The sequence below is a fragment of the Astatotilapia calliptera genome, chromosome 5, assembly GCF_900246225.1.
Source record: "Astatotilapia calliptera chromosome 5, fAstCal1.2, whole genome shotgun sequence".
Lineage (NCBI taxonomy): Eukaryota > Metazoa > Chordata > Actinopteri > Cichliformes > Cichlidae > Astatotilapia > Astatotilapia calliptera.
In genome coordinates this window covers 14,634,915-14,658,680 of record NC_039306.1, presented here as the reverse complement: position 1 = coordinate 14,658,680, position 23,766 = coordinate 14,634,915, and the positions used below count along the sequence as shown (strand labels likewise).

At 38.7% G+C, this 23,766-nt stretch overlaps 1 protein-coding gene across 1 annotated transcript; it reads right to left on the bottom strand.

Moving 5' to 3' along the window:
• dennd6a (DENN/MADD domain containing 6A) lies at positions 1-23,525 on the bottom strand. The gene is made up of 19 exons (XM_026167390.1): positions 23,079-23,525; positions 19,624-19,662; positions 19,374-19,416; positions 16,566-16,678; positions 16,258-16,338; positions 15,444-15,549; positions 12,361-12,440; positions 11,041-11,100; positions 10,875-10,930; positions 9,375-9,497; positions 8,701-8,796; positions 8,185-8,279; positions 7,955-8,020; positions 7,687-7,751; positions 7,515-7,604; positions 7,127-7,290; positions 6,781-6,883; positions 6,252-6,326; positions 1-5,093 (listed from the first exon to the last, which is right to left on the bottom strand). The coding sequence occupies exons 1-19, from the start codon at positions 23,307-23,309 to the stop codon at positions 4,962-4,964; spliced, it is 1,818 nt and encodes a 605-aa protein (XP_026023175.1). The 5' UTR covers positions 23,310-23,525; the 3' UTR covers positions 1-4,961.
• Between the last annotated feature and the right edge of the window lie 241 nt (positions 23,526-23,766).

Genomic DNA, 23,766 nt, shown 5'->3' with positions numbered 1-23,766 from the left:
TTTACATTTTAAGAAGTCAGTTTAATGACACAAAACAAAACACACCAGTTAACGTCAGTGACCCCACTGAACGAGACATGTAGCATGAAAAATCCTCTGACCTCATCCAAACAGCAGCCTTTTCAAACATTTAATCAAACAGCGACATGCTGCATGAGTTTTAGCAGCAGCCGTAGGTCATCTGCATCAACCTTTACAAACATTCAAAAACAGCTGCTGGATGAATTTTGTTTCACTGTAATACTGTTTCAGAAGCAAAAACAATGTTGTGAAAAATGCACCGCAGGAAGGCCACTCAAACAAGTTCAATAATCATTTGCTTATATTAAAAAAGTAGGTCAGCATGACTTTCATCATAACGAGTCTCATCACCACAGCTGCAGTGCTTCAGGCTGTTAGAGCGGTTGAGCGTAGTGGTTATGGCTTCAATTTAAAAAACATAAAATAAAAAGTCAATGGAGCAAAAATGCATATTTAAAAACAATGGCTTTGAGACATTTTGAATTTGTAGTGTCATTTTTCTCTACACTTTATATTAATTTGAGGGGAAAATGCCTCTGAAGGAGACTTTTAAATCTAATTTCTACATGTGTCCCACAGCTGCATAAGACAGTATTTAAAACATAAGCTTAAGTCTAACCTTAACCAGGTGTTTGAGACATCCATCCTCCATCAAACCAGAATTATTTGCCATAAACAGATTTTTATTTTAACCATCTGTCTGTCAGGAACTTGCATTTACCTCATACAGAGAGAAGCAGCAGATTTAGACCTGCTGTAAAAAAGCAGATTATATCTAGGAGTATCTTAAGAATAGGGTGACCAGGTCATTTAAATTTCATCTCCCTTCTTCCACATTTTGAGACACTCTCCACATAGTTTGTTAAAGTTTACTAAAGTAAGCACGTGTTTCAGAGGAAACGTGTCTAAAAACCTTTCTGCTTATCAGACAGAACAGCAGTTTTAACACAAGGAAACACGACACAAGATCACAGAAATAAACATCAGCTTCAATTTATGCTTCTCAAAATCAGGGGAAATGCATTCAAATGACATGTCACATGATCGAAGTCAAACATGTGACCTAAAACTAAACATTTTTATCTTAACGTAGTTTACTGGGATCTGGCCACCCTACACGACACTTAAGTACTGACGATAAACACAATGTTTAAAAATTAAATATCATGTTAATAATGCTAAATGATAATATTGTAAATAATGGTGTAACTGTTTGTAGTTCAGCGTCTCACTGCACTATTTTGATTTTAATCAACTTCTTTCTTATAATTTTTGCAAATTTACAGAATAACTTAAAACTTCATTATTGCTACTTTTTCATATAAATACTCTTAGATTTCATCTCTTTATTTGTACATAATTTGGGTTTTTTGATGGCATGATGTTCCAGTCTCTTATCACACCTCTGTTGGTAAGAGACTTGTATCTTTTGGAGAAAAATCTACAAATTCAAGATGTCCCTGTGCCTCCAGGGCAGTGTAAATATTCTCGTAAAAGCTATTCATCGCTGCAGTGGTGTCACTATAGTTAATAATTAGCAAAGACATCTGTTTGAATAGCAAAATAATTCTCATACATCCTCATATGTGGGCGAACATTTTACTTTACAGCTTTATGTACAAAAAAAACTCCTCAGCTGCTACACTGTGGAATAAGAATAGCCCTCCATTAAAACATTGAAAGTTGTAAAATATTACTTTTTTTTAATACAAATATAAATTTTGCATGGTTGCCCAACAACCAGATGTCACAGGTTTATCCAACCAGTACATTTTTTTTGTCTTTACAGTTGTCTGCTCAATAAAAAAGGCAAAATTCAAAGCATTTATAAAACAGCTGTTACATGATGGCAGGAAAACAAATCCACAAGCTTGCAAGTCCATTCAATGTTCCGATGATGTACAACGCAAACATAAAACAACTGTATGTGCCGACGTATGTAATCTCTTTCAGAAAAATTAGAGCGAGGCATATCAATTTGTTTTCTGAAAAATCAAACTGCCAAGTTGTTAAACCATTATTGCTTCTACGTTTTAGAAAATGTACAGAAATCTTTGAAATATCACAGATCATAGTGATGCAATCATAAAATTCAACATTTAGCAGGCTTTCTTCATTTCCATGTTTAATCATCGTGTGCTATGAAGGAGCTCTTGTTGCAGCTTGACTTTTAATATAAATTTTTAGCTTTATATCGATTTCTGCACAAAGCTTTTCATTTTGTAAATATGGGCTCTAAATAATCTGCCAGGTTAACTAAAGGTTACACTGACTCACTGCACCATCTTGTGATACAAAGTGGTATTACATAAAGGGCAGCCAGTTGAGATCTCTTTAGTCAAAGTATTTTTTGTTCGCAATGTGTTCGATAGCTTTAACTCATTTTGAAAGGTCTGAGGCAAAACAAGCAAACAAACAAAAAGTCTCACAATAATTTAAACCTCCTAAAATTAAATATAATGTGAAGAATCAGCATCTGTGTATTATCCTGGGCAACCGTGTCCACTATTATACATAGAAAGTTCATTGTTTGTTAGTCATTAGAATGAACACATTTTAAAGCACAGCAGTGCCATTTTTGAAAGCTCCACCCCCTCCCCAGCCATCTATCCATTTTCTGCCTCTTTTTTGGAACCAGCTCACAGGGCCAGCAGCCTCAGCAGAGTAATCTAAAACTCCCTGTCACCAGCACTTCTGGGGAGACACAAGTGTTCACAAGCCAGCTGAGAGACAATCTCTCCAGCGTGTCCTAGTTTGCACTGAGACCTCCTTCCAGTAGGACATGCCAAAGACGCCTCATCTAGGAGGTGCTCTGGAGGCATCTTACACCGATGAACCACCACAACTGCCTCCTTTCTATGTAGAGAAGAGCTGCTCTACTCTGACCAAGCTTCGCACCCTATAGCAAACTTCAGAGGAAGCTCACAGCTTGTATCTGCAGCCATCACTCAGTACTCACAACAGTGAGGGTAGAAATGTAGATAAGCAGCTTCAGTTTAACACTCAGTACCACAGCTGACTCCACACAAATCTGTTTGCCCAGCTCTGCTTCCACTCCACCCTCACTCCTGAACAAGAACACACAAAAACCCTCCAATTCAGGTAGCAACTTATTCCCAACCCACATGGGGCACTCCACCCTTACTGAGTCTCAGACTTCGTGTCATCCAAACTGCTCTACAATCAAGAATTTTTTTGTCAGGTGAATAAAACAGAACAGCTTCTATTTATCTTTATACAAGTTGATGATAATTTTCAGGAAAAAACTAAACTAAATATAGAAAATAAACCTTTTTAAAATCAAAACAACTGACAGTTTATTTCAGTCCATAGCAAGGACTTGAAAGTGCATTAAAATAATTGCTTAAAAGAGTTGCTTTGGCTTTTAAAAAGTTTATTTTTCTATGAACGATCTCGAGCGGAAACGGATACGGTTTGATCCTGCGATGAGAAACAAACGTTTAAGAATTGCGCTGAATTGAAAGAGTAAACAGCTTTAAAAATGCCAAATCAAACATGTGGCGCCAACTGCTGCGGTGATCCCCCACTTTTATGACCCAGAGCCTTCCTTTCTTTCTGGAAAGAAAGGAAGGCTCAAGCTTCAGTTTTTCACAATAAAAGTCCATTCCACCATTTTAAAATTTTTTAAAAATATACGAAATTAGAATATACTTCAAGTAAAAGTGTTAAAATGGCCAAATAACTTCTAAGAACAATTTGTGAACCCTTTAAAATTGAAGTCAATAAGATACAGGAATTACCTGATTGTGATAGTGACACAGAAACTAATCAGGAGAAAAGAAGAAAGTTCACAAACAACATGCAGAAAGTCAATCTCTCATTATTACCGATTATCATAAAACAATTATTATCTCTAGACATCAAACTAGCTCATTTTTTGGTGTCCTCTCATTCATTCAAATGAAAAACTTTTTTTCCTTTTCATTTAAAATAAAAAATAAAAAATAAAAACCCCGAACAGATATCTTATAAATTTGCATTTCTGCAAGTATTTTTCAAATGATCTATTTTTCTTTCTTGGTGGATACGGGCCTGTCGGAGGAGATTCTACATGATTTTACACAAGAGTGACACAAAACTTCAGATGTTAAAAGAACAAAGCAAAGCAAACAACAACAGAAAAACAAACAAATATAAAGACCATTCTGAATTTCATTTTGATAGGTCATGTAACGATCATGTGACATGGATAAAAAAAGATGACTGGCTCCTGCAGAGAGTTATTGCAGGGGTCGCTGGTGGTTAGTGCTGTGCGTGTTTTAGTAACATCACATTATAAAGCACTGCTTGGCTCAGCTTGTTTGCATAAAGGTGTGAGAAGGGCACACTGGTCCAATTATGGATGAAGTGCACTTCTTCGGGAAACTTTTTACATTTCCAGATTTTGTTCAGTTAGACTGCAGCGACCCACCATCAATGTTTAAAAACAAACAAACAAACAAACAAAAAAAAAAATGTTAAGGAGGTAAAAACGTCCAGGGTCAAAGGTCAGTAAAAGTCATCTTCTTGTTGCTTGCGCACGCAGCCTCAGACTGTTCAGAAAATGCTATCAGGATCGAGCCCTCCAGGCTTTATTCATGTAGTAATGTAGCAGTGATTAAAAAAAAAAAAAAAGTAGCACTTTCTAAACACTTCCTGGTCGATCCTGGTTTGACTGGTCATCTTAAAAAAAAAAAAAAAAAAATACCCACATGATCACTGACATGCTGTTTAGTCTGACTCATTGAGAGCTGGCACCCAAGTATGTGCTTTCCATCTTAGACCAGAGCAGATTTAAACTGGCACCCAGTCTGAGTGAAAGGGTCCACATCACCCTCACCTTGGAAACCGACTGGGAGGAGAGCCACCAAGCCCCCCCACCCAAAACTTTAAAACAAGCTTTAACTGGGGGTTAGTGTTGCAGCCTGCAGGGTTAGAGGTCAGAGCGTGGTGGGCTTGTGAAGGATGCCCTGCAGGTCCTCTGGTAAGGTCAGGATGACACCCTCGATATGGGCTCTCAGCTTCTCCAAGGTCCCGGGATGCACTGGTAACTTCTCCCTCTCCGCCTGAGTCTGCAGCAAAGAGCACAGTGAGACAAAAATGCTTCATCCAACAGGCTGAAGATGCAGCAGATGCAAGATACCAGGTGCATCAGCAGGGATTACTAACAAGCACAGCCATGTATGCTGTGTCAGTAAAAGTAAAGTAAAAGAAGGAGGAATTCAAGGCAGGGAGAAATTTTTTATTTTTTTTATTTTTTTTATTTTTTTTAATTTGATGGACCTTGAGTTGAAGGTCATCTGCCCGAGAAAGAAGATGACCTTTAACCTGTCATCCTCCTGGGTGTGTTCAGGCAGCTTCCAGTGCCTGCATCCTGTTCTGACCATTTGCACTGTGTGTTTTGGAATTTCAGACACAGCTCAAACTTTACAGAGAATAAAGATCAATTTCTGCTTCAAGTGAACCTGAATGTCATGTTTTAAATCAGTTTTAAACTGCACAGCTCCCAGACCTGAAAGAAGCTGGGTTCCCACAGCTTAAGCCCGGTTAGATTTAAGACTTTGGCACTCCTCCTAAATTTATTTTAGTTTTTTTAAAAAGGCTTGTAATCATGAATGATGTCAGTTCTTCATTTCTTATGATACATCCATCGACCCATCCATGCAACACATAAAAAAAAAGTTCTATGCTACGCACTCACTTCACTGCCTTATAAAACACTAGCACACACTTTAATCCAACAGATAAACCGGTCATGTTGCCTATGGTTCAGATTCAGTGCAGTTTTACAGTAGCTGAAGTTTCTCCCAGATATTCACATGCTTATTTAGCTTACTTAGCACCATGTTAGCATCACTTAACTCCTCCCAATAAATGACACCCCAGCCAGAAGACCTGTAGCCAGTGCAGTAATTATGGTGGATGTGCAGCATGTTGACACTGCACTGAATATCTAATGTAAAACAAAAAACCTAGTTTGGGGTGTATGTCATGTGTGTGCTGACTGAGAATGAACAGATAATGCAGGCACATTTTGGTTTTGATTTTTATTGGTCCGTGCCCAAAACCTTTTGACCTCAACATCTATTAACTTTGCAAGAAAAGAGAAAAGCTACAGGACTATTAGCTGTTGTGCTAGTAGCAGAGCCGTAGTTTAGCAGTAAAAGTACAGGAGGTTTTAGTAGAGGCAGTAATATTAAAGTTATAGACCATGAATCATCTTTACAGACCAGTTTGTCTTTCAGCTTCAGGACCAGATCGACTGTCTCCACCTCTGTGTGCTTCTGGATTCTCTTCTGGAGATCCTGCAGAAGAACAAATGACATGGAGATCGATAAAGGTGTCTGGGACTCAATTCAAGGGTACTCATTACATTTTATGACTCAATTCAACACTGATATTGTTGAATTGAGTCGATGTTGACTGATGGCCATTAAGATATACAGAGCTTTAGCCAATGGCATCACTTAACTACTTTCTAACATCCCATCTATGTAAAAACAGAAAATAATACTAATTATGCTCAACTTTATGTTCAGAGAGCCAAAGCCTCAGACCACTCTAAACACAGTTAGTTTAATCTTGAATTTGTATGATGCTTTGGATATTGCCTTTTCATGGTCCCTCAAGTTCCACCCACCTGCTGTTCAAACCTTGAGGAGCCAATCAGAAGTTAACTTAAAAGCATAAAACACTAAAATAATGTTTCAGACAGACTCAGCCCGATCTTTATACACTCCAAGCCTTTCTCCTCCTCACCTCCTCACACAGCGCTTCGAGGTGCAGGGCTTCCAGTTTCTGCGTCATCTCTTTCCTCCTGTTGCGGAACCAGCCGTCAAAGTTGGGAGACTTGAGGAAATGCCTTTAAATTTAAGAAGAGAAAAAAAAAAAAAAAGAGAGAGTTCATATGACACTCGGGATAGTCTGCATTCCGACAACATGTCAGTGATTCACTACTGACATCCTTTCAGTCTGTGTTACAATCAAACCATTCATACTTAACCCAGTAAAAACCTCTATGGCTTATGAACTTAAAAATACAGATTTCCATGTGATAAATTAACTTCTGCAGATAGATTTTTTTAATAAAGGCTTATGCCTGCACCTGTAGAGTCCTATCCAGTCTCCTTTCAGTCTGGACGTAAGCTGAGGTCCAGCTTTCTCCAGTGTCTTCATGAAGTCCTGCTGTATGAACGGTCGTAGCTGAGGAGGACTCTTCCAGGGACTGATGGACTTTTGGAGAGGCATCAGACTGGCCACGTACCGCTCCTGCACCACACGAACAAATCATTTTAGTTGAAGCCTAAAATGCTTATTGTCATTTGTAAAATTAAAATCACATATTTACAGCTTCATAGCCCGATGTATCAGAGTTAAATCCACTTCTGTGAAATCTTTCAAACTCAGATTCAACTCTAAAAAACCCAGCATTCATTATAGAGTTCTTGGATCTGATTGGAGGATACCACATACATAAAGTAATTGGTTGTTACCAGTGGAATGATGAAGCTTTGTGTCAGTTCTAAGAAGTAGCGCCGAAGAATTGCATTCTGGGCTGCAGAGGGTCTCTTCTGTTGAACACCCTGCAAAACAAGAAAATACATAAAAATATTTCATATTTTCAATAATGAATAAGGGGATGCTTAAAAATGGGAAATATCTCACCTTCTGAAGCTGTTTGATGATTTCTTCATCTTTGTTGAGATACGGTTTATATGCAGTGTACACACCTACAGAACACACACACACACACACACACACACACACACTTATCAGACTGTTTTTTTAGTTATTGCGGGACCTCTTGCACAATTTGTCGGTGTGTGTGTGTGTGAGTGTGTGAGTGAGAGATTTCATGTAATATTAAAAAAAGTAAAAAATCTTTATAATACAGAAAAATAAATAGAATAAAAGGGGGATGTGAAATATCTACCGGGTTTAGAGTCCAGAGTTTTGAGGTTTTTCAGTTTCTTGACTTTCATCTGCTTGGCCATCTCTCCTGTGAGTGCCAGGTGGTGAAAAGAGTGATCAGACAGGTTGATATTTCTCCTCCATTTCAATACATCATTACCTACTTCATTAACACACTTTTTGCACAGAGACATCTTTTTGAACAGGCTTGAGACCCTGTATGTCTCAGTTTGCTGAAGCTGTAACGTTTACCTGCTTGTTTCATGTCTCCGATGCGGATGATGTGCGGCCAGTGCTGCAGCGTTTTTGCAAAAAAAGGATTGGTCACTCCTAGAATGACTGACGGCCTGCGGAAACACAGATTAATAACTTTTAACACCAATAAGCAGAAAACAATTTTCAACACTCAACAAATTTCTAACAAAGTAACTTCTGTTCATTGGCTCCCTTTTAAATTAGAATTTCAAACATCCTGAATGACCACGCCCTATCATCACTTTTTTCCAGCTGCTGTATGGAGTGGCAGCCTGTTCCAGCAGCTCCTGTTGCTATATTTAAAATTAATTTAGGGACTTTATTGCATGATTAAATTGATTTATTTTCCTTGCTCATTTTGATTTATTTGAAGGTGAAATAGATACTTTTTGTTTTACAAATCTACTCGTGGCAACAGACTCTTCACCAGCTGATCGCTCCACTGTCCACAAATTTATCCCAGCTACTAATACCAATGACACAACAGCATGGCGTCATTTTATTTTTACTTACGGAGCCTGCGTCCTGGTGGTGTACTCCTTAAACTCACTGTCATGAATGGTGAAGTACGGCCGGAAATCACTGCAGTAACGCAGAGGAGCAATGCAGCTGCAGAGGGGGAAAAAACATTAAAACATTTTCTAACATTTTTAAACTAGAGTGTTTACTGAACCTTCTGACAAATTTAAAAAAAAAAAAAAAAAAAAGAAAGAAGAAGAAAGTAAATGTCAGTCTTAATATTTGAATTTTAATTTTTATAAGTTTTGGTACATCTGGCATTTTTGTGACTTTTTTCAACATAAAACACGTGAAGGCGACAGGATTAAGTTGGGGGGTTTTTTATTAATAAAATCACACTTATTTTGTAGACATCTCAAGTATTCACATTTTAAATATAATGCGCTTGGCCTAAACAAATCAGCATTTTACCGACGCATATGACAGTGTGCGTTGGATGAAAAACACCTGTCTGATCACTGTACAAACAGAAACATATGTAGACCGACTCATTTGCTGGACTATAAATTACACTTTATAACACATTTATAACAGGAAGACATGTCTAGGTGTCATACATCAAATTTTCCTGAACATGAAGACACAAAATTATATAAAAATTAGCTTTGGGTTTGTTGTTAAGTACTGGTCTATATATTATCCTGGCACAATAACCGCTGCTAACTTACCTGACCAAAGCTAGCACAGTATCAGATGACTCGGCTGGTGATGGCGCCATGACAACAAGTGCCTCCCCCAGCAACACCAACTCCCAAAGCATCTGGAGATGGAAGAAGACTGGATAGAAACACCTGGGGGGGGGGGGGGGGGGGGGGGGGGACGACACGACAATGAGTGGAGTAAGTCTCTTTCCCACTGTTTGCAAACCAATTTCAAACCAAGTCAATTTTGGCAACGTCAAAGACACATGCCTGTGTTACATTCTCAGGTTGAACCTTGTTGAACTGCTAGATTTCAATTTTATTAATTTACCTCAGAACCTGAAGGTCTTAAAATGTTTCAGCAGATTTGGTCAGGAGCACAACCACCAAGCTGGGTGATTAATATTCTTTTTTTACCTGAATACAGAATATGCTGATTTACACAGCAGAGCACCCAAAACAGTAACTCTGACCTTTTAATAATGGGCATGACTATTCATTTTGTCTGCACCTCCCCCACAGAGACACAAGGTAGAAGCAAGTTTTCAGAGACGCCAACTAAACACTGAAATCAACCCTCCTTGCGAAAGACCTGTCTTCACTTTCTCTCAGTGTTTTTGTTTTTTTTGATAAGCAGTTCTCCTCAGCTGAAGCATTAAGTGATATTGTTCTTGATTCAGTGACAGTACCATGATTAAGCAGCAGGTGGGGACAAAACATGTCCGAAGCAAGAAGAACACTGTGACAGAGGACTTAAATTTCTGTGTTAAGGCTACCCTGTAGGTACACGTTACACCTTAACCTGACGTGTACGTCCCTGGAAATTCACACCGATGCAGTTTGCAGCCGACTGGCTCGTTCAGTGCCACGCACCAGGTTTCAAACAGATCAGTGAGAGCATAACAATTATTACCTCGATGTAAGTTCAGCAATATAATGACACACATTTGTAACAAATGGATGGAGATCGCCTTTCTCGACTTATAAAATAGGGGCCCAAACATCAGATAACATACACCAAATACAATCCCAACATACATTATCATACCAAAGCAAGTCACTAAAAAAAATATCCAAAAATTACCTAAACAATCCTAACATATAAATAACGCTAATCCAATCTAGACATTGTCACACAACAATAATGGTAAAATACATAAAATATGCTGGCAGCACGGTGCAGAAAGAAGGTCCCGAGTTCGACTCCACCATCTGGGAGTACGGTGGAATTTCTGCGTGAAGTTCCTCCCACAGTGCAAAGAGATGCAATTATTGAGGTTAGGTTAACTGATGATTCTATAGGTGTGAATGACAGCTGGGATACACTCTAGCACCCTGATAAGCAGAAGAGAATGGATGGATGCCGGCGACCAAGACTTGCACGAAAAGACAGACTGGGACATGACAACAAGCAACTTAACACCAATCACAAGCTTCAATGTTGCAATGAGACTATTACGTAACATAGGTTGCATCTTAGGCTCTATAAAGATTTAGTCTAAATCAGCCTTGACCTGCAGGACTCACCTGAAGAGGTCCACTTCATGAATTGTTGGGAGCACAATGGACACCATGCTATCACTCTAAAACACAAAAACACACTTTCAGCTTTAATATTCACATAATGCTCAGTGTGTCATCAGACATCATACAAACAGACAGAGTGTTTGTGCGCACACGAGTGTAAGATCACCTGGGCGGATTGGACCAGCTGTGACGTTCCTGGTTTATCATAAGAGGTTGGGATGCGAACCTGCAGCACATAGCACAGATTTTCATCAGAGAAACAATGATAGACAATGACATTTGTAATTAGTGACGGCCTTTTCTAATTCTGTTTAGGTCCTTCTTACTAGTATTATCCACAGGCATATGGAAGAGTTTGTCCTGAAAAGAGGATCATGCAACTCTTAAATGGCTGAAGTCATGAAAGAGTGCATCTTTAGCAGCAGTTGGGAACATCTCAAAGATAGGAGCAAACCTCACTCCACATTATGTTTAGTGCAATCGTAAATTCATGAACTGAATCATCTGTAAACTTTGGAAACTTCTCTTTTTGGACTGGAAAAAATCTTTTTGCTTTGAAGTTTGTTTGAACTTTTACACAGAAACTATTTTTAGTTTCTTGTTTGCAGTTATTTTTTTGTTTAAATACTACTAGCACTTTAATTTGTATTACTTAAATAATATTATTTATTTCATTTTTACTCTGTCATATTGAGAAATGTTAGAAATACATTTGATTATTTTCAAATTCATATGCTTCCTGGGTTTTTATTTTAATTTGCTGTGGGACGAGACAACAGGGTGATGGAGCATAGAACAGAAGGTCTGCCCACAGGAAGCGGAGATAAGAGTTACTGAAATAGTCGTCGTCTAATCGAGTAATTGAAGAAAATAATCTTTAGTTACAACCCTACCCTAGACTTACAACATTCATCCTTACAATAATCAAACTCGTTTCATAGTTTTACGAGCATGTCTGGAGTCATTGTAGCCACTGCTGTTGTTATGCTCCCTACCAGCAACCACGTAAAATTCAAAGACCCACTCTAATAACACGTTTTGATCATTAACAGTGAACGACTGCTGAATTAAAGCACTTTGAAATCAGATTTTTATTTTTTTTTTTAAATACAAATGTATTAAAACACTCATTAAAGTGATAAACTTAACTAAACCAAACCTTCAGTCCCAGAACTGTACCAATTTGTACTCTTTAAAACAAAATAAAAGACATGAAGGACACAGAAGTAGTGAACCAACTTCATAACATTGAAAACATTGAAGTTACCTCACTAAGCCCCTAAATGCTGCTTTAAAGTACAGGTTACTGCTGACTGCGAAGCATTCTTGTTCTACCTGAACAAGACTGCCTGATTAAACAAATATTTGCCTATCGTGGGAAATTGAATCGAGCCATCTTTAAAGTTATTAATTAGACCTGTTCTTTACCTGTCACGACATGTCAAAACTAAACATCTGCTGGTTTCAACTTAGTGCGTGAGTGTACCTTGAGGACTACACCCATGATAGGCAGCGTCAGGATTCGTCCAGGATGAGGCGTTGGCCAGCGATCGATGTCATTACAAGCTATCAAACACAACAACAATTTTGAATTAAAAAGGATCTTCTCTGAAAACAGAAAAAGGATTTATTTAAGTATACAGAAATAATTGGCTGCCTCTCTGATATTCTTCATCTTCTGTGGCAAGACAAGTTCACAATCATGGAGACTGGTCAGCAGCTACAGTCACTGCTTTCTGACTTGGCAAACCACTTGTGATTTACAATTCCTTAGTCAATGTGCAATCAAACTTTCAAAATAAGGGGATCATCCCTTACCAAATTAAAGATGGCATCATTGCCTTATACTGGTCGGTATTAATCTATAATCAACTAGAATCTACAATCCCTATAAATAGTTTCCAATTAGACATGGGTAAAACAGTGGGTTGGCCGACCCTCCATGGCTGCACCTGAGAGGTGGGAGTGCCCAACAGGACAACCCCTCTTTTAGTCCACACTGTCTCCACTTATAGTTCATATACTCTGGTCCGAATCAGCTGATGAGTTTGTAAACTTAGTTTAGAACTTTTTTCACATTTTTTGGTTTGGTGTGTTTTTTTCACATAAGGAACTCCAAGCAAGCCAAAATGCATCACTACAAACCATGTGAGTCTATGGGCTCAAATTGTGGTCATAAATATTTTGTACTTGTAAATCAGGATTTGTATGTGTAAAAAGAATTTGTGTGAGTGTAAAACAGATTTGTGTGTGGACTTAAAATAGGTGTGAAACTGCACTCAAGTTTCAAGTTACAAGTACGAATTTTGACTCTGTTTTCCTTTCATCTGATTGTGATTGACACGACATTGGCCAAATTTAACTATCCAAACAGAGAACAGATGGGTTTGGCTGTCGGAGGAGCGCTTTTTTGAACTCCAGGTCCTTGAAGGGTAATACAGTTTGAAGCTGGAGGATCTCTATGTAAATATCCGATAGAAGCTAGGTCCCCTAACTTTCAGTAGCTGTTGAAAGGATAAAGTTGTGGTATATCAGTGGTTAGAAATACCATTATTACTTTAGGATTAGTTTAACACAAAGTCAGGGCTTGCCTGGGACCATGGCTGTGAGTCACAGTGTGCAGCATAAAGGTACTTTCACATCAGACGCAGCATGTGCTGCTAATGCTAACTAAAAGCCAAGGATCCAGAATTTGTTGCACTGGCTGCTGGGCTCTGTGGGTTTTTTCAGCAGCTCTACCTGTACTAGATGCACCTGCTCATTGTCGTTTCTATCTCTGACTTTATGTCCTCTTCAAGAGTTTCTGGTTTTTTTGCTGGTTCTTCAAATATTCAATAAAAACATGTATGCTCATTAATAACGAAGAAAGCTTTGTAACTATCCCCACTAGTGAAGACTGTCATTTCCACAATACTGCCCCCCCAATACTGTCCGCAGCGCTGTTGGAAAGGCCCTGGAGGTCCCTGTATTAAGCACATAAACCTGTGACACAAAAATCACCAAACTGAGACCACCACAGACTGTTTTCCTTCGTGTTGATGAAGGAAAACACTGGCTGGCATGTAAAAAGGCATTTATTCCCTTCAAGGACCTGAAGCTCCATAAAGAACCCCTCCAATAGCCAAACACACGTATTTTTTTGGCTAAGTCCACACACAAATCTGTTTTGTTTTTTGTTTTTTGTTTTTTTACACACACACACACACACACACACACACACACACACACACACACACACACACACACACACACACACACACACACACACAAATCCTGATTTACAAGTACAAAATATTTATGAACACAATTTGAGCCCATATGAATCCATTCACTGGCCAGGAGCAATGAGCGGAGCAACAAAAGTAAATACAGGAAGAAGGTGCTGTATTCTGGACCACTGGAGAACATGGAGAATTTACATTCATTTCACATCTAGCTGCTAGCCCCTACAGACCTTTGCACATCTGCAGTACCTTCCCACATGGAGAATACAAAGCATACGTGGTTATGGGATATTTTTTTAATCTCAAAATTGTAACATACACCTTGCATTTTGTTCGGATGATGGTCACATCACACCATAAACAAACAACTCTGGGGTTTATTCCTTCAAAGGGTCACAGTGCAGCTGTTTTGGTCTATACATAAGTCCAATTACTGTGAACTAAATGGACTAAACACCACAGGTGTGAAAACACACTTATCCACAATCCTCTCTTGGTTTTCTTGGTTATTTTGTTTTTGCAGCCATATCCAACTTTAGATACTTTTTCAATGAGACACCTTAGGTAGTACCGTTTACCATACTCTCACATCTCACTGCACCAATTATTGATTAGGTAATTTGACTGACTAATTAAACCCTATTGTGCGTGGGCTCTCCTTGTTTGTTACTAGCCTGGATGAAATTACTGAAAAGCAGTACTTCCAACACATATTAGATATTAAATACTAGAGACACTGACTTTAGAGGGAAAAACTTGCTCTAAGAGGACATTTCTATTTTGTGGTTTTTGGTTAATGAAAGTAAAGAAAAACAAACAAAAAACAAAAGCCGTTTTAGTCATTTTAAAATTATATTTATCTTTTTTTTTACTATTTCTCTGAATTAGACAGTGACAGTTTGGTTTGGCTGTCAACATCTTAAATTGTTCCTTAGTTCTAAGTAAAACATCTTTTTCAAGTCTGACCATATCAATGAAATCTCATTTTGCTGTATTCTTGAAGTCCTCAAAACCTAAACAGACGAGAGGAAACTCATTCCTGAGAACAGATATAAAATACATGTCTTGTGATTAAATGTGCAACAAACTGGTTTCTCTAAACTTTGTAAGAGGCCAACCAAGCTTACGATGACATCTGATAAACTGAGAAGTCTCAGTACAGCGGACCTGCTGCCAAGCTGATACGTTGTGCCATAAAAATAAAAATGCTGAAACTAGATGTAACTAGGATGTGAAAGCACTGTAAAAGTGTGAACTAAGGACTGTGTAGTTAACTCTTCTGGACCACACGGAGCTAAGACAGGATTACACAAATGATTGCATACAGACAGGTAATCAAACTGACCAGCCTCCAGGCAAGGCTCCTGTTTCTCAAAGTATTCAGGAGCCATAATCTTCAGCAGCGAGTGGAAGAAGGTCACATAGGGCAGCTGACTGATCAAGACGAGAGACTGGAAAGAGACAGGCACAGCAAGAAAGAAAGAAAAAAGAAAAAAAAAAAAAAGAGGGAATTGTATTTTCAGACATTTCATCAGTATGTAATTTTTTTTAGTGGTTTGATTTTGATTTTGTCTGAAAGATGTCAGAATATAGTGAGCCGACAATCCCTCATTTTGTCTAGTAATAGATTAAACCCCAAAGAGCAAATAAAAACTGCAAATAAAAACTGAGAATCAAACCCAAAGCTTGAACTAGTATATGCTCGACATGGGCCTTTGTTTCTTATTTTAACCCTCTGTATACCTGCGGTCATGATAAAGTATAATGTTACATTTGCACCACATTAAAAAAGCCTTTTGAAATAGCGTCGGGTAAAAATAAATCATTTTAGATAATTATATATATCAAATTTAACATGCATGCAGTTTTTCTATCAAGGAGAGCACTAATACAGTTAATCACAATGTAACTTTGCCTGAAGTGGGAGTACTACTATTGTAAGCCTAAAATCATAACCAAAAGGTGTTGCTGAAACCATTTAATCTCTGAAATATGGAGAGAAAAAAAATCGCTTAAAACCATTATAAGTCCTATTGTGGTAACAGGAAGCATAATCTCTCTCAAATTTTTTAACACAGTGCATTGTGTGCTAGATCCTTGTTCATGCTTAAGTTTTCTATCACCGGCTGTATTTAGTCCTCCTGCAGTTTGACACTGACCTTCTGGAAGTATCCTCTCTTCAAAGATTTGTCTCGCACCTGACGGAAGTACACATAACCATAGTAATGGCCCTGCTCCCTCTGTAACACACACACACACACACACACACACACACACACACACACACACACACACACACACACACACACACACACACACACACACACACACACACACACACACACACACACACACACAGCAAATTATCAGTTCACAGATTCTTATTTTACTCTCAGCACACAAAACTCTACACTGTGCAGTTTATGTGCCTACAGAGCTGTGTGTATGTTAATGAGCGGTGCCTAACCTTCAGACAAGGTGGCGCATCTCTGTCAGTGGTTTCCAAGAAGCAGCCAAGTGACGTCTTCCTGTTGGAACCCTGCCGGAACCGGAAGCAGAACTGTGTGTCACCAAGGCAACCTGGAAAAAGAGGGCAGAGCAATGACCGATTGTCACCCACAGTAAACAAGAGACATTTTAAGACCTGAATAAAAACATATGGGAGAAAATCAGCAAACACAGGAAACCAATCATGTTTTTGTGGTGATGCATGGGGTTTAATTTAATTAAGCTTAAATAAACGTTTGTTTATAAAATATTCAGACAGCCACCCGGATTTAATCCAAGATGGCTGCAGTGTTTAGAGGATTTCATTAAAAGCCCAGCTTATCCCAGCTTCCAAACACTATGCAGATAAACATGGTGAATATATATAAATATGGATGTATATTCCAATATTTTCTAAGATCAGACTAGCATATAGAACCAAAATATACATAAGCTGGGGAAAAAATAAAAATCACTTCATAAAGACACATTAGCAAAGGACTGCTACAAAACTTTAGGAACATTCAAAAACTTGTACTAAATTATTCTTTAAACCCAAGTCTCTTGTGTATGAAAATCAAAAAATATACAACTTAATTTGTTCTGAAGAAGAAAAACTGCACTGTCCTCAGCTAACTTTAAACTAAGATTATAAGTGTGATCATAAATAGATTAAAAAAAAAAATCACCTTTGAGAAACAACAAAAACACTGCAGAATCCACCACAACCTATTTCTGTACACATCTGCATTGTGCACACCTGTAAAAATAAAGAATTAAAAAATGTACGCTGCAGAAAAATGTGACATCGATGAGCACTGGTCAGCTCTTCTAGCCTGCATCCTCTGGTCTTTTAGGCAAACAGGAAGAGGAAAACGAAAGAAAAAAGGAAACAGGAAGTCCTGCATAAGCCATGAACCAGAAGTTAACCTCAGCAGGAGGTCAACACATCTTTAGACAGAGAAAATGAGCTTTAGGACATTCAAAGAAAGACAAACACTTCAGCTCAGGCTGGTAGACTTAAAAGCATTCCACTTCATAAGTCACGCATACATAAGCACACACTACCGGGAGCACCAGAAAAGGACAGCCAAGACTCCATGACATCATTCAGTCGGGTTGCATTCAAGACCACACAGCATGAAAACAGGCCACTGCTGCCGGACCACAGCTCTGAATTAATTTTGAGTTTCTAGTCACTCAAACACAGTCCGAATACTTCTGTGTACTTAAAGAAAGACTTTAAAGCTCTTTGCTTTATTTTCCACAAATCACATCAGTCCCCTTTTAACAACAAGTTGACCAATGCCACGTAGAGTTCACAGGACAGGCAGCATCAGAATTAAATACGTTTTTACAAATGACTTGACTTTTTACCCCCCTCCCCCAGTACAGATGAAGAAGAGGCAGGTCTGAGCATCTCCACTTAAATTGCTGCTTGCTCGGCCTGGAAGGAAACGGATGGAGGTAGTCGCACAAATGTAGAGCAACCTTACATCTGATCCGATTACTGGCCTATTCATTTATGCACAATAACTTGTTTTATAAAGCTCTATTGGGTATGAGACGCATGAAGAGTCAGCAGTTTCCAAATAAAGAGCACAAAAAAAATATTCATCTGTCACCATTTATTCTGAATTCCCAAAGTGGATTAATGACAAATTATGCCAAATCTGTTCAGGATGTAAGGCTAAATTATGGACGACACACACACAGAGAAAGAGAGCTGCAGTTCCTCAGTTTAATGTCTCTCTCCCCCTTTCTCTCTGACAAACACCTACAGTGAGAGATATATATAGCAGCCCTGTAAGCAGTCTGTCCTAATCCTGTCTTCAAACTGAGGGCAGCAGGCTCCTTTAGCTTCACCCCCCTCTGACTCAGTAAACTAAAACACACACCTGCGGGCAAACACACAAAGCCACAGTGGTGTTTGTACATGGGTGTGTGGTGAGTGCGCTAACCACTATACCGTAATCTATCTTACATTTAATATTTTAGTAATTTAAAAAAAATCTACGAGTATCAGTGAAAAAGATACTGAAGTTACCAAAAAAAAAAAAAAAAAAGAATAAGTAAAAAATTTTATGACTTAATGCTGTTCAGCTGATATCCATCCACCTACAGTTACTTCTCCAAATATTTATGGACCTATGCAGTGGATTTCAAACAATCAAGATGTGACTGAAGTGTAGACTCTCAGCTTTAATCCAAAGTGTTTAGAAGGAGTATTGCATTAACTACAGGAATGACTGTTTAGGAATTACAACCATTTTTATACACATCCCACACAGAGTTGGAAAGAGCTGCACCTAGCATTACAGCCAACACCTTGTATAAACTAGGTCTTTTCAAGCAGCACCCAACCAGATGTTAGCAAATTTTTCCATCACTGATGAAAAATCTGAAAGCTGTTAAAACAAAAACAAAAAAAAACAATAATGTAACGTGTCTCTCTCATGACTACAGAGGTGCAGAAAGAGTGCCTATTTTGTATAGTATCTAGTTTGCAAATCAAAAAACGTGCAGTGCGTGAGCTCTTCTGATGAGGATGTGCGTGTATTTGTCCGTTTTAGATGACCTAGTTCAGGCCACAGATTTTATCCGCCATGCTTTGGTTCAATAACATGTGACAGTAACGGTACTTAATTATGTCATCAAGCCTGTCAAACTGTAGAATGGTTCTGAAAAAGCAACGAGGCAAAACTGGATCTTGATTTGCATTAGAACCAGCTCCAGCCCCAGTTTGGTGGATGCGAGATAAGAGAAAAAGGCTGAAACACAAACTCACCTGAGTTGGAGTCAGGGAATGAAAGGTAGCAGATGCTTGTTTTCTGAAAGAACAGCAAATATTTAGTTTATGTCCTTACCTCTTTTATTACATCAGCTCAGGTTAACATACCCATACTAGGCTTTGCCTGCCTCAGAATGGGCCTTTGTGAATCAATCCATCAACATGTGATGCTTTTTAACATGTCGATAAATGTTCCAAAAACAAACCTTTCTTTAAAAAAATAAAGAATAAATTCAGTGTAACTCACCTCTTTCTCCGACAGTTTGGAATGATGAGGGTAAATGACCTGAAAGAGAAAAAACAAACAAACAACACTTTACCCAAAGAAGAATCTCACAAACGCACAACTGAAAACTTTGGTCAGCCTCTATTATGTGCTGTGCTTATGTTGTTAAACTGTAAAAAGAACTGGAAAACTGTAATACAATGCAAGGATGTTATAAACTGATTTTAATGTGACTGAGAGACAAAGATAAAAACTAAAACATAAAAGTTAAATTATGTTTTACAATGAAGATTTCTTACACCATAAAAATAATCCCCCATCACACTGAACACTGGTGCTCCACAGGGGTGTGTACTGAGCCCTCTCCTGTACTCACTCTACACCTACGACTGCACAGCCACTAACAGCTCCAACATCATTGTGAAGTTTGCGGACGACACTACAGTGGTGGGTCTTATCACCAACGGTGATGAGACGGCTTACAGGGAGGAGGTCAGCGCCCTGACCCACTGGTGTCAAGACAACCATCTCACCCTCAACGTCGCAAAGACAAAGGAGTTGATAGTGGACTTCCGGAGGTGCAGAGAAGTACACACCTCCATCACCATCAACGGCGCTGCTGTGGAGAGAGTGAGCAGCTTCCGGTTCCTTGGCGTACACCTGGCTGAGGATCTTACGTGGTCAGTACACACAAACAAAACAGTGAAGAAGGCGCAGCAGCGCCTCTTCTTTCTCAGGAGACTGAAAAGATTCGGCATGAGCCCCCGCATCCTCAGGACCTTCTATCGCTGTGCCATTGAGAGCATCCTCACTGGATGCATCACCACCTGGTATGGCAACAGCACCGCCTACAACTGCAAAGCTCTCCAGCGAGTAGTGCGGTGCTCTGAACGGATAATTGGAGGTGAGCTTCCCTCCCTCCAAGACATCTACAGGAAGCGGTGCCTGAGGAAAGCGGGGAGGATCATCAAGGACTCCAGTCACCCCAGCCATAAACTGTTCAGACTGCTTCCATCAGGAAGGAGGTTCTGCAGCATCCGGTCCCGTACCAGCAGACTGAGAGACAGCTTCTTCCACCAGGCCATCAGACTGCTGAACACGTCATAGACACCTCAGCTTCACTACTGGAACTTCAACATTATGCACTCCACACTGTATATAAATGCCACTTGTTTTGCACATATTCAACTCTGTATATTTTATATATTTTATTATTATTATTATTATTATTATATTTTATTTTTTTACTATTTAATTTGTAAAAATGTGTACACACACACACACACACACACACACACACACACACACACACATAAAAATAAAAAATAAATACAACCCAATAAAAACCCACAAACACACACAGAAGTGAGCAAATTCAATCAAATAATTTTTTTAAACTACTGAATAATGTTAATTGTTTACACAATACACACAATTTTTGTAGTTCTAAGTGTTCCCATTTTAAGCACTTAAAAAAAAATAGCTGTACTTTTACAATTTTAGATTTCCTTTAGTATAAAAACAATCTACAGTGTTTATATTTTTCAAACTAGAAATGTATCAATGACAACATTTTGGTTTAATACTTGTGTTGAGATTTGTTTTAAAATGTTTAATAAAACATTTTAAAACAAAACTTTTATAGTCCTTTCAGTTTTTCATGGCAAAATTTGTTAATATTTGCCCAGTTAAAAAATGTATCTTGCATTTATCTAAAAGTTTAAAATTGAACTTTATCTATAGTCAAGTTAGAGGTGGGAATCACCAGACACCCCTCGATACAATATTAACAAAATATTTCTCTCAAAATATGATACTGTTGCTATTTTTAACATTTTGTGATGTGCTGCATTTTCACAACATATATTGCGAATTATCACTTTTTTTTAAAAACAGCAAATTATCTCCTTAAGTTAAACTTTGTCAATATTTATATTTTATCTAATAAGATAACGTTATCTTCAACTACACCAAAATGGTCATTAGAACCACTCACAAATGTTGCTGTAAGTCAGAGTAAGCCTGCTATCAGTCTGTGATTGAATGAGGTCAAGTTGGCAATTACATGCAATCTGTTTCTGATAATGCACAATTAACTGTTATACACCATCAAAAATCACATCTGTTAATGTCTACCTAGACAGAAATTAATATTCAACTATTATAATTGCTCTTAACCAGCTAGCAGCTAGTTGAGTTGAGTCCCTTCCAGTTGTGCTCGTTGACAAAGACTCATTCAGAGCAACAGCAGCATCTTCAGAATCAGAATCAGAATCAGAATACTTTGTTCATCCCGAGGGAAATTAGGGGTTACAGCAGGCAGCACGCTAATGGCGCATGCGCACTCACAAAGGAACCTTCTGACCAACTTTACACAAACATTGGCAATCATTCTGCATTTATAAATTAGACAGCAATTATTTACATACCTTCGACAGTCTCTCTGACAGCGATTTTCAGTCAGTCCAAGTCAGACTGCAACTGTCTGCAGAAAGGATGCCTCCTGAACTGCTTAGCTTTGTCAAGCTAAGTGTGTCCAGTGGTTTTGGTTGAACCAGTTTAATGTTAAGTTTGTTCAGCTAATGTTACCTCAGCACGGTGAAGCATGAAATGAGCCATCTTGTTCATAGTACTCCCAGAGTATTTTAAATATTTAATTTAAAAATCAGTATCTGGTATTCCTATATCATTACAGTATCGTGATACTATGCTGTATTGATTTCCCCCCACTACTAATTCAAATCAAGTAAAATTTTGATATACCCATTAAAAAACAAACAAACAAATATGCTGATCCATGTGCTGCACTGCTGATAGTACTGCTGATGAATTTACCGTACTAAGTACTATATCCAATTAGTAAATCAAAATGATGAAATGCTCTGTAGTCTTAGTGTAGCTCAGTCCCCTGGAGAAAGTGAAACAGAAAGACCTGAAGAAGTCTGAATCTGCATAGTTGTTTTTCATTTAAACATTGTTATCAGGTAACTGATTAATGTGTGTTTCTATAACTCCTGTGAGGTCAACAGGTGTTGGGGAATTTTTTAGCCTTTGTGACTTCAGTAGGATTCAAAACATTTGGGTACCGTTTTAAGTTGAATTATTTTTTTTGTTTTTTTTTTTTAAATATGCAACTTTCTGCAAAATACGTCCATTTGAAGTTATAGCCTGAGTGATGCAGTGGCTGCTGGGACGGACTAACTTCAGCTAAGGACACCAAACACGCTTCCCCGTAAGCTCGGCATTGTCATAAAGTGATCCTACAGTAAAATGTTCTGCTAGTTTTGTGAAGCGCGTGTGTGCTCGTGTAATCATTGTTAAATCAAAGAGTGGCAAAATGAAAGCAGCTAATGAAAGTGATTTGTTCACTCCCCTCCAAGAATTAGCCCAAGCCTAAAAAACTGCTAACTTAGACATTTGTAGCCTCACTGAGTTTAACATGACCCCGCTGTCCCCGGCGGATACTTTTGTCTCACCTCCACCGCCTGTCCGAGCTCCAGGTCGAAGCCGACCACACAAATGCAGTGCAGCCAGGCGGAGAAACGGTCCCAGGGCAGCAGAAGAGCCTCCTCCGTCTCCTCGTCGCCTCCAGGCCCGGGGGGTAGCGTTATTTCCTCCGCCGGGGAGATGCTGCTAGCGTCCTGGTCGTCCAGATCCTCCGACTCTTCGACCGGCTCCCCCAGCTCCTCCGGGCCTTGCAGAGCCATAGCTACGGCCCGACACCGGACACAGAGATGCTCTGAAGAATGTTAACCGTTTCCTAAATATGTTTAATGGTATTTCAGGCCAACTTGTCCGCAGGTAACAACAGGAGACAAGGAGGGTGCAGAAAGTAGCCACTTAGCTTCCAATTAGCATTTCAGCAGCAACGTATTACGTTCTTTGTGCAACGTCATCACGCACAAACGTCCCTGAGCTGACTTCTACATGCCGTATTAAATAATCCATATAAAATCAATAAACAAATAATTACGTAGTTGTTTTTAATATTTGGTCTAATTTTTTCCAAATGGTTTGCACACAGACATAAAAAGAAATTTTTAAAAAGACATAAAACAGGATAGAAGAGATTTTTCTTTTCAAATCAAAGCTTTTAAAATCAAAATTATGAGATCCAAAGTCAAACATTAGACCTGCTAAGTCACAGCATAACCTAGTTAAGGC